General features: G+C 40.3%; 1 protein-coding gene across 3 annotated transcripts in view; it reads right to left on the reverse strand.

Annotated features, from left to right (window-relative positions):
* Window positions 1-9,982, reverse strand: part of LOC311135102 (peptidyl-prolyl cis-trans isomerase FKBP10-like) — a 14,742-nt gene extending 4,760 nt beyond the window's left edge. The window contains exons 1-6 of one of the 3 annotated variants that reach the window (XM_084168974.1): window positions 9,486-9,982; window positions 8,746-8,891; window positions 8,066-8,255; window positions 5,179-5,324; window positions 1,018-1,207; window positions 483-628 (exon numbers count right to left, since the gene is read on the reverse strand). In XM_084168974.1, coding sequence (XP_084025100.1) covers window positions 483-628; window positions 1,018-1,207; window positions 5,179-5,324; window positions 8,066-8,255; window positions 8,746-8,891; window positions 9,486-9,676 — 1,009 coding nt within the window. In that variant the 5' untranslated portion in view covers window positions 9,677-9,982. Of the gene's footprint in view, window positions 1-482; window positions 629-1,017; window positions 1,208-5,178; window positions 5,387-5,625; window positions 5,792-8,065; window positions 8,256-8,745; window positions 8,892-9,485 lie in introns of those variants that run through there. The other 2 variants (XM_084168975.1, XM_084168976.1) reach the window with 2 other exon arrangements.
* Window positions 9,983-11,836: the final 1,854 nt, after the last annotated feature.

Genomic DNA, 11,836 nt, shown 5'->3' on the forward strand with positions numbered 1-11,836 from the left:
TGTTGTGCCTAAATTATAGCTAGCTATTGGGCTATCTGTTACATTTTAGACCAAATTAATCATATTTATACATATTTCACACAGGTATGCACTTCATAATTATACATAATAAATCCTACATTTAAGGTGTCTTCCCACACAAATTGGATTTAAAGGCCCAATGTAGCCATTTCTATATCAATATCAAATAATTTCTGGGTAACAATGAAGTACCTTACGGTAATAGTTTCCATTAAAATGGACAGAAACTGCTTTTTAGCAATAAACTATTTCTCAAGCAATGATGTCACCAGGCAAGCTGAAACTCCCGCCCATGCAAACCTGGTGATTAGAAGGTCCTGTGTAGATTGTATTTTCAACCAGGAAATAACAATTATCATATTTGAGATGCTTACAACCCTGACCACTAACTACCATAAAAGCTAACTACCTGTAACTACCAATAAAAGATGCCCCTCAAACTGCCCTGGACTAAGCCACACCTGCTCCCTGCTCTCCATAGGCCATGTGGGGGGGCAGGGTGACCCTCCTTCTCTCCCCGATGCACACCCCCTGCAGGCCCTTGTCCATGCCAGAGATCACGTAGCCCATCCCAATATAGGTGTTGTATGTGTTGTTCCGCCGGTAGCTGTAGGGAGAGGAGGGATTCAATGTGACAAGCAATGACAGACGTTGTCAACATATGCTTAAAAGAACAGTCATCATTCAATAAGTATTTTCAGTCTTTCATTATGCCATTTTAGACTACTGAGACGCAGCGTATGACAACTGGACATGCTGGGCTCCCGAGTGGCGCAGCGGTCTAAGGCACTGCATCTCAGTGCTTGAGGCGTCACTACAGACCCCCTGGTTCGATTCCAGGCTGTATCACAACCGGCCGTGATTGGGAGTCCCATAGGGCGGCGCACAATTGGCCCAGCGTCGTCTGGGTTTGGCCGGTGTAGGCCGTCATTGTAAATAAGAATTTGTTCTTAACTGACTTGCCTAGTTAAATAAAGGTAAAATAAAATTGCTCACCTGGTGTCAAAGGTGACCCCATTGAGGAAGGTTCCGTTGTAGTGGTAACGCATGTAGTCCCCGGCCACAGACTTGCGCACGCATGACTCGGGCATCACCTGGTTCTCCACGGTGATGTCATCCTTGGGGTTGTGTAGGTCAGCCAGGAGGACATTAAACACCAGGGTGGCCTGGGACGGGATCTCTTTACCTGAAGGAGATAGAAGCAGTCAGTCAAAAAGGCTGTACAGAGTAACAGTATGTCTGTCTGATCGTCTAAATCAATCCGTGGGCAGAGGAATCAATGCTGATTGAAGGCTGTAAACACCAAACAATGAAACAGCACTGAACATGCGCATATGGTAATAGTACTTTTCCAAATTAGACTTACCCCCAACCCAGGGTGTCACCAGTGTTTTATGTTCATGTGAGCTCTAGTGTTTTTGTGTTTCCATCAGGAGTGTGACACTAACATTAACAAATGTATAGTTAAGAACACTATAACGATATGGAAGAAAATTAAACATATTTTACAAGAACCAATATCACTCCCTAGAAGCCTTATGGAATAATCCTTGGTTAGCTCTTCAGAATTCATCGATAAATTGGCCCAAATGGAAAACTAAAGGCATGGAAACCGTAAATGACTTGGTAACAGGAAATACATTTATTTCCATGACAGAATTAAAAAGTAATTTTGGACTGACCGATGTAGATAGTTTCAAATACATGCAACTTAAAAGTTATATATCATGACATTTCGATTTGAAATCTTTTGGACATCAGAGTAACCTTGTTCATATGATAGGAAACAAACCTACAGAGAGCATATCCAACTGACAATCTTTTAGAAACAAATATAAACTATTGGAACCAAGATTTAAAAAGAACTGATGTTGGCATAAGATGGAGGGAAAGTTGGAGTATAACTAACAAAATTACAGTTAACGAAAATGTACTCTTAATCCAGTATAAACTAATGTATAGAATGTATTACAGTGGGGAAAAAAAGTATTTAGTCAGCCACCAATTGTGCATGTTCTCCCACTTAAAAAGATGAGAGAGGCCTGTAATTTTCATCATAGGTACACGTCAACTATGACAGACAAAATGAGAAAAAAAAATCCAGAAAATCACATTGTAGGATTTTTAATGAATTTATTTGCAAATTATGGTGGAAAATAAGTATTTGGTCAATAACAAAAGTTTCTCAATACTTTGTTATATACCCTTAGTTGGCAATGACACAGGTCAAACATTTTCTGTAAGTCTTCACAAGGTTTTCACACACTGTTGCTGGTATTTTGGCCCATTCCTCCATGCAGATCTCCTCTAGAGCAGTGATGTTTTGGGGCTGTCGCTGGGCAACACAGACTTTCAACTCCCTCCAAAGATTTTCTATGGGGTTGAGATCTGGAGACTGGCTAGGCCACTCCAGGACCTTGAAATGCTTCTTACGAAGCCACTCCTTCGTTGCCCGGGCGGTGTGTTTGGGATCATTGTCATGTTGAAAGACCCAGCCACGTTTCATCTTCAATGCCCTTGCTGATGGAAGGAGGTTTTCACTCAAAATCTCACGATACATGGCCCCATTCATTCTTTCCTTTACACGGATCAGTTGTCCTGGTCCCTTTGCAGAAAAACAGCCCCAAAGCATGATGTTTCCACCCCCATGCTTCACAGTAGGTATGGTGTTCTTTGGATGCAACTAAGCATTCTTTGTCCTCCAAACACGACGAGTTGAGTTTTTACCAAAAAGTTAGATTTTGGTTTCATCTGACCATATGACATTCTCCCAATCCTCTTCTGGATCATCCAAATGCACTCTAGCAAACTTCAGACGGGCCTGGACATGTACTGGCTTAAGCAGGGGGACACGTCTGGCACTGCAGGATTTGAGTCCCTGGCGGCGTAGTGTGTTACTGATGGTAGGCTTTGTTACTTTGGTCCCAGCTCTCTGCAGGTCATTCACTAGGTGTGGTTCTGGGATTTGTGATCATTTTGACCCCACGGGGTGAGATCTTGCGTGGAGCCCCAGATCGAGGGAGATTATCAGTGGTCTTGTATGTCTTCCATTTCCTAATAATTGCTCCCACAGTTGATTTCTTCAAACCAAGCTGCTTACCTATTGCAGATTCAGTCTTCCCAGCCTGGGGAAGGTCTACAATTTGGTTTCTGGTGTCCTTTGACAGCTCTTTGGTCTTGGCCATAGTGGAGTTTGGAGTGTGACTGTTTGAGGTTGTGGACAGGTGTCTTTTATACTGATAACAAGTTCAAACAGGTGCCATTAATACAGGTAACGAGTGGAGGACAGAGGAGCCTCTTAAAGAAGAAGTTACAGGTCTGTGAGAGCCAGAAATCTTGCTTGTTTGTAGGTGACCAAATACTTATTTTCCACCATAATTTGCAAATAAATTCATTAAAAATCCTACAATGTGATTTTCAGGATTTTTTTTCTCATTTTGTCTGTCATAGTTGATGTGTACCTATGATGAAAATTACAGGCCTCTCTCATCTTTTTAAGTGGGAGAACTTGCACAATTGGTGGCTGACTAAATACTTTTTTTCCCCACTGTATACAAGAGACAAAATTCACAAATTCTACAGCACAACAGCAGAGTCATGTCTCAAATGTAAAACTAATAATGACTCAATAATCCATGCTTTTTGGGGAATGTTATAAAGTTCGGAAGTTGTGGGTGGAGCTAGAAAGTTGGCTGTCAATAGTATTACAATATAAACATACTTTTAATCCATCTGTCTACATATTTCAAGACATGACATATGGGGGTGTAGTGAGATACCCAATGGGCTGGATTATTCTTTTCTCATCACTCATTTTGAAAAAAATGATACTAAAAACTTGGAAGTCAATCAATATTACATCATTGGCACAATGGAAAAATCGAATGATTAATTATTTAATTATTGAAATAGAATGGGCGACTGAGAAAAACAAATTGGTACAATTTAAGACCAAGTGGCAAACAATGCAGGCATTAGGGATTGGGGTGTGAGCCGGCGTGCCTGGGCTGATGAGATGTAGGCATTGTATGTGTCTGTAAGTTGTCGTTCGTACTGTATATATACACGTTTGTTTTTGGTTTTTGGAATGTAAAGAAAGAAAAGGAAAAAAAGGTATAGTATTTTAAAAAGGAGTGTGACATTAAAGACTATGTATGATATAATTTACAAAGATTATACTTTTTTAAAACATTTTTAAAGATTTGTGGTGAGCATAATCAACAACCTCTGTATCATTCAAGTCTGTTGCTTTGTGAGAAGGTGTTAAAGTTCACAGTTAGCCATTGTTATGTAAATGACAGCTGAAAAGTACCCAGGGCCTTGCCTTGGCTCCAAGCTAAGGCAAGGCCCTGGGTAAAACACTGGGGTAAATCTTCAATGGAAATGCAGCATAAATGCATTCCAACAGAGCTTACATAGAAGCAGTCTGTCTGGACTTTGATACATATAGACTGGGTGTTATTCAATAAACCAACCAGATCAATCAAACAGGTGTCAAATACGACATACAGTACACACATGGAGGGATCACTGAGTCTGACTGCTGTTTACAGACTGTTTTTCAGACTATTTATGTGGACCTATAGGTAGAGAGATGTCAATGCTGATTAAAACAGATAGAGGAATCAATTAAACCCTTCAACACAATCTATTTTTAAAATTATTTCTTACCAGTTTAGAAAAACAGGTGGTAAATTTAACCAGGGTCATATTCATTTGTGGCCTTGTGGTTAGTGTCCGCCCTGAGATTGGAAGGTTGGCGTTCAATCGGCCGAGTCATACGAAAGAATTGGACCTGTGATAGACTAGCGTCCTGTCCAGGGGGTGTACTATACATCAAGCTGCCTCACCCTACAGAAACAAGAAATAGGCTCCTGCTCCTATGAGGTGTTCCGGCTCGCACAAGCCAAGGCTACTGCAAGACTACTTACTTTATATTCATCAGACACACCGTAGTAAAACGGTTTGCAACGGCAAACTAAAACGAGCATTTCTTATTGGACAAGTCCAGGTAGTCCCTCCCTGTTTCAGACCCTCCCTCTTCTTCAGTTAGTTGCCTAATGAATACGACCCGGGTAAAAAGAAAACATGAATAATCCCACCCCACTCCCACCTCTCTAGTATAACTGTATCCCCTCCTTCTATTCTTGTACTCACCAGATCCTTTCTCTCCATAGGCCAGGAAGGGTGGAATAATTATGTTTCTGGTCTCCCCCACGCACATGCCCAGTAGGCCCTCGTCCATGCCTTTGATCAGCCAGCCCTCCCCCACCAGGCTGTCGTGAGTCTGCCCCTTGTTGTAGCTACGTGGGGCTCATACAAGCGCAAAGTCAAATACACACATCCTCCCCCTCTTAACACACACCTGGATAACACGGTACAAACACACACAAACACACACACAGAGAGGACTGTTATTTGGACGGGAGTTCAGTTGACTTCAGGGTTGTGTGTGTGATATTCGGAAACATTAATCTTCATGATTAGCCTGGAAACCTGACGTTGAATTGCATATAATTCTAAATTGCCAGAAATGAGTGTTTGAATCAGGAACGTTTTCTCTCACGACCTCTACAAGCAAGAATGTTTAATAAAGTACTTTACCGGTTGTCCGCGCGGTTGGTTATTTTGGCGCTAGGAATCTGAGACAATATATCCACAGGAAAGTATAATTACATAAACTTGTCAAAGCGCTGGTAGTGAGTTCAGATTTATTTCACTTTAAGCATGCGCAGAACCATGTAAACATGTGCATGAGCTCCGCAAGTATGCATGTGTCTCGTGCATGTATTTTTATTTTATGCGCATGCTTCAGGTGGTAAAAATCTGAACGCACCACCACCGCTTTGAAAAGTTTATGTAATTATACTTTCCTGTGGATATATTGTCTCACATTCCTACCGCTAAAAGGACCAACCGCACGGACAACCGGTAAAGTACGTTCAAATATCATTTTATTCAACATTCTGGCTTGTAGAGGTTGTGAGAGGAAACCTTCCAGATTCAAACGCTCATTTCTGCCCGACGAAGAATTCCATGCAATTTAATATCGGCTTTCCAGGCAACGTCATGACGTGAAATAAATCACAGCTACAGTAGCAGCAAATCATTGTTAGTAATTTAGTCGTTTGTTGTCAGATGATGCCACACTGGTTAGTTTCAGCATAGCGATTTAGTTTTATGAGTTTCAGTAGGCTACAACAGTGGCCAAATGTAGGTATCGACATAAGGACATAACAACCACAAGTTAGTGTTTTCATTATGTCACAGTATCAAACGTCAACAACTTCAAGTTGACATAGGATGTTTATGCCAACATAGAAAGTCTACACCCCCTTGAACTTTTTTTCCACATTTTGCTGCCTTATAATTACATCTAAAAAAAGGATTACATTATTTTTTCCCAATACAGATCTACACAACCTACTCCACATTTTCAAAGTGAGACAGTTATAGAACATTTTCAAAATTAAGAAAAAAATGATAAAACTTAAATATCATAATTGGATAAGTCTCCACGCCCCAGAGTTAATACTTGGTGGAAGCACCTTTGGCTGCCATTACAGCTGTGAATTATTTGGAATAGGATTCTACCAACTTTGCACAACTCTTAGGGGCAACATGTATCAATTGATTTTGTCAAAATTGATCAAGCTCATTCAATTTGGTTGGGAATCATTGATGGACAGCAATATTCAAACCTTGTCTCTGATTTTCAAGCAAATTTAAGTCAGGACTGAGACTAGACCACTAAGGAACACTCAACATCTCTTGGAAAGCCAATCTGGTGTGTCTTTGGCATAAAAATGTGTGTAATTGTCTTGATGAAAAGAAAACTCTATCCCAGGGTTAGGTTTCCAGAAGACTGAGGAGGATTTTCCTCTAACTTTTTTTCCTGGACTTTGCTCTCATATTTATTTTGATCCTGACTAACTCCCTAGTCCCTGCTGATGACAAGCATACCCATAACATTATGCTGCCACCACAATACTATAACCTAAAGATTTTTTCCTCTAGGATTTTTCCAAGGTTTGTAATATAATTTTTTCCTACAGGCTTCCTTCTTTTCACTCTGTCAATTAGGTTAGTATTGTGGAGTAACTACAATGTTGTTGATCCATCCTCAGTTTTCTCCTATCACAGCCACTAAACTCTAACTGTTTTAAAGTCACCATTGGCCTCATGGTGAAACCCCTGAGCGGTTTCCTTCCTCTCCGGCAACTTAGGAAGGACGCCTGTATCTTTGTAGTGACTGGGTGTATTGATACACCATCCAAATGTGAATTAATAACTTCACCATGCTCAATGGGATATTCAATGTCAGATTTTGTTTTACCCATCTACCAATAGGTGCCCTTCTTTGCGAGGCATTGGAAAACCTCCCTGGTATTTGTGGTTGAATCTGTGTTTGAAATTCACTGAGGGACCTTACAGATAATTGTATGTGTGTGGTACAGAGATAAGGTAGTCATTCAAAAATCATGTTAAACACTATTATTGCACACAGAGTGAGTCCATGCAACTTATTATGTGACTCGTTTAGCAAATGTTCACTCCTGAACTTATTTAGGCTTGCCATAACAAAAGGGTTGAATACTTATTGACTCAAGACATTTCGCACTTCATGTTTTATTAATTTGTTTAAAAAAAAATTGAAAAACATAATTCCACTGACATTATGGGGTATTGTGTGTAGGCCAGTGACAAACAAATCTCAATTTAATCCATTTTAAATTCAGGTTGTAACAAGTCAAGGGGTGTGAATACTTTCTGAAGGCACTGTACATTGCAATTATGTCAGTCTACATAAGACATCCTATGTCAACTTGTGGTTGTTGACATGTGTTATGTATGGCTTATGGATGAGTTATGATGTCTTTATGTCTGTACCCTTTAAATAAGATGTCACCCTGATTTCACAATGTATTTATTCATAAAATAAATCCTATGGGTCGAAATTCAGCCCACACTAATAATGGCACCCTTACCATTTCTGTCCACCCTGACCCTCATTCTTTCACTCCCTGTCCAGGAGTGGACTCACCTGGAGTCGAAGGGGGTCCCGTCCAGAAGGGTACCATTGAAATGGTATCGCACAAAGTCTGTGCGCTTCACAGAGCGTTTGCAGTCCTGGGGACTGCTGACGGTTTCAGTCACGACCAGGTCAGCCTTGTTCCACATGTCCAATAGCATCAGGTCAAACACCAGAGTGCTGTCAGGAGGGACCACATCACCTGACAGTGGATAAGTAGTAAATGTACAGTAGTACATTCAAATAGACAATTAGATTAAAACGTTTCTACGCCTTTTGGATGTATAAATATGTTTTGTATGTCTATTTACTTATTTTTTTTTATATTTTTGATGATGCCTCAATATGAGGGTGCTGTAGTTGCCTACCAGTGAATATATTGTAACATTACTTGTTCTTGTTATAACCATTTATAAGGCCCTATAATGTTAAATCAACATATTCATTTTCCTATATGGCAATACAATGGCTAATAACTCAAGTTCATTATAAGACAATACTAAGGCATTATAAGCAGTTCATAAACACTTATGACAAGTATTTGAATGCATTATGACTGCATCATAATGCATTATACCAACTTTGTAAAATAGAAATCACCTAATTTCACTGTGGTGGCCATTTTAGCTCTCATTCTGTTGATTTAAAGACATTACACGGTAAAGTAAACGATATGACTCGGTGTAGACTACCTGCTCCAAGGCTGCCATAGGCAAGGTGTGGGGGCACGGTGACTTTTCTCTTCTCGTTGACGCACATGCCCAGGATCCCTTTGTCGATGCCAGCGATGAGCCGGCCCTGGCCTGTCTGTCCTACCGACGCAGCTCCTCTCTCATAGCTGAGCAGGCCAGGACATGAAAGGATGACAGAGTTAGACAGAAAATAGTAGGCCTATGCAGAAAGAATAGGGCAATAGGATTTTCCTTGGCATTCATTTGTATAGAAGTTCATGCATTCAAATAATTGTTATTCCTTTTGCGAATGAATACCTTAGTTTATTAAACTGCTTATAGTTTGTAACAATTTCAAAAGATGGCCGTGATTGCATTCCATTCTGCAAAACCTGTAGGCTAACTATGCTATACGATAGGCAAGCTGCAGTCAAATAATTTCCATGTTTTGCATATAATTCCTTTGCTTTATTATATAAATAATATGTCCGATACATAATAGCCATATACATGATAACATAATTGTCTTTATTTTAGGATAGATGGCTACAATGTAACGAACGCACTTCTGGAACTTTTGTCAGGACTGCAGAATATACTAGCGTACAGATGATTATAATAGCCCACGGTATGTTAATAATTTTTGCAAAAGAAAGGCTACATCAACAAAAAGAGACAAAGACACGAAATAACGGACCTCAACACATTTTATTCAGAGTGCTTCAAAATCTTGACAAAGATTATTATTATTTGTATCTTACCTCGAATCAAATGTTTTTCCATCTTGGAATGTCACATTGTAGTGATAACGAACATAATCCCCACTTTTAACTTCTCTGGGACAAAGTTTTGGTATCGAATATCTGTCCACGACTACATCTCCAATCGTGGGATTGCATCCAACGTACGACCACGTCTTCAGCAGTAAAAGTAAAAGACAGCTTGCAAACATTATAAATAAGAATGAATCCTGAAAAAAACTGATTTTAACTTGATGAAGTATTCAACTATTTCTATAAGTAATGTATAGGCCTTTATCAGTCTTGAAACACTCACTCATTCACTTGTTTCTACACTACACTAAACCCTGTGTACGGAGTTGCACGGCACTTTTCCCGAAGAAGAGGCGGGCGGGGGGCTTCTCTCCCTCTTGGCAAGGAATGTTGTAAACGTGGACAGTCTCCAGTTTGCAGTGGGTTTGCCCAGCCTCAGCGCGTAGAGGAGCAGCGGCCGTTCTATGACTGGCTTCACTGTGAGTGGCCCTAGGTCCCTCCTATTCAAACAATCAACGCCAAACTAATGTGCAATGAGCATTGTCAGAGCATGTGGCTCGAGGCATAGTGTCGTTTTAAAGTTATTGGCTAGGGAGAGGCTGTAACGACACTCCTGACTAGTAAAACGAATAACCAAAATCAAATGTTCTACCTAATTTTAACCAATTCTGAAATTATATACAGTACCAGTCAAAAGTTTGGACACCTACTCATTCAAGGGTTTTTCTTTATTTTGACTATTTTCTACATTGTAGAATAATAGTGAAAACATAAAAACTATGAAATAACACACATGGAATCATGTAGTAACCAAAAAAGTGTTAAACAAATCAAAATATATGTTATATTTGAGATTCTTCAAAGTAGCCACCCTTTGCCTTGATGACAACTTTGCACACTCTTGGCATTCGCTCAACCAGCTTCATGAGGTAGTCACCTGGAATGCATTTCAATTAACAGGTGTGCCTTGTTAAAAGTTAATTTGTGGGGTGGTATACAGAAGATAGCCCTATTTGGTAAAAGACCAAGTCCATATTATGGCAAGAACAGCTTAAATAAGCAAAGAGAAATGACAGTACATTACTTTAAGACATGAAGGTCAGTCAATCCTGAACATTTCAAGAACTTTGAAAGTTTCTTCAAGCGCAGTCGCAAAAACCATCAAGTGCTATGATGAAACTGGCTCTCATGAGGACCGCCACAGGAAAGGAAAACCCAGAGTTACCTCTGCTGCAGAAAGTTAATTAGAGTTAACTGCACCTCAGATTGCAGCCCAAATAAATGCTTCACAGAGTTCAAGTAACAGACACATCAACATCAACTGTTCAGAGGAGACTGCGTGAATCAGGCCTTCATGGTCGATTGCTGCAAAGAAACCATTACTAAAGGACAACAATAAGAAGAAGACACTTGCTTGGGCCAAGAAACACAAGAAATGGACATTAGACCGGTGGAAATCTGTCCTTTGGATGAGTCCGAATTTGAGATTTTTTGTTCCAACCGCCGTGTCTTTGTGAGATGCAGAGTAGGTGAACGGATGATCTCCACATGTGTGGTACCAACGTGAAGCATGGAGGAGGAGGTGTGATGGTGTGGGGTGCTTTGCTGGTGACATTGTCTATGACTTATTCAGAATTCAAGGCACACTTAACAAGCATGGCTACCACAGCATTCTGCAGCGATACGCCATTCCATCTGGTTTGCGCTTAGTGGGACTATCATTTGTTTTTCAACAGGACAATGACCCAAAACACACCTCCAGGCTGTGTAAGGGCTATTTGACCAAGAAGGAGAGTGATGGAGTGCTGCATCAGATGACCTGGCCTCCACAATCCACCGACCTCAACCCAATTGAGATGGTTTGGGATGAGTTGGACCGCAGAGTGAAGGAAAAGCAGCCAACAAGTGCTCAGCATATGTGGGAACTCCTTCAAGACTGTTGGAAAAGCATTCCTCATGAAGCTGGTTGAGAGAATGCCACGTGTGTGCAAAGATGTCATCAAGGCAAAGGGTGGCTATTTTGAAGAATCTAAAATATATTTTGATTTATTTAACACTTTTTTGGTTACTACATGATTCCATATGTGTTATTTCATAGTTTTGATGTCTTCAGTATTATTCTACAATGTAGAAATTGTAAAAAATAAAGAAAACCCCTTGAATGAGTAGGTGTGTCCAAACTTTTGACTGGTACTGTATAGTTTTTCAGGTCAGGAGTGTCCATATAGACTTTTCCTATAGGGTTATCCCACTGCTGCCACCATTGCAGTGATTCAGGGCAAGTGCACTACCTCCTGTACCATGAAAATCCAGACCTCTTGGTAGAGTCAATGTTATGC

The sequence above is a fragment of the Coregonus lavaretus genome, assembly GCF_964263955.1.
Source record: "Coregonus lavaretus genome assembly, chromosome: 1".
Lineage (NCBI taxonomy): Eukaryota > Metazoa > Chordata > Actinopteri > Salmoniformes > Salmonidae > Coregonus > Coregonus lavaretus.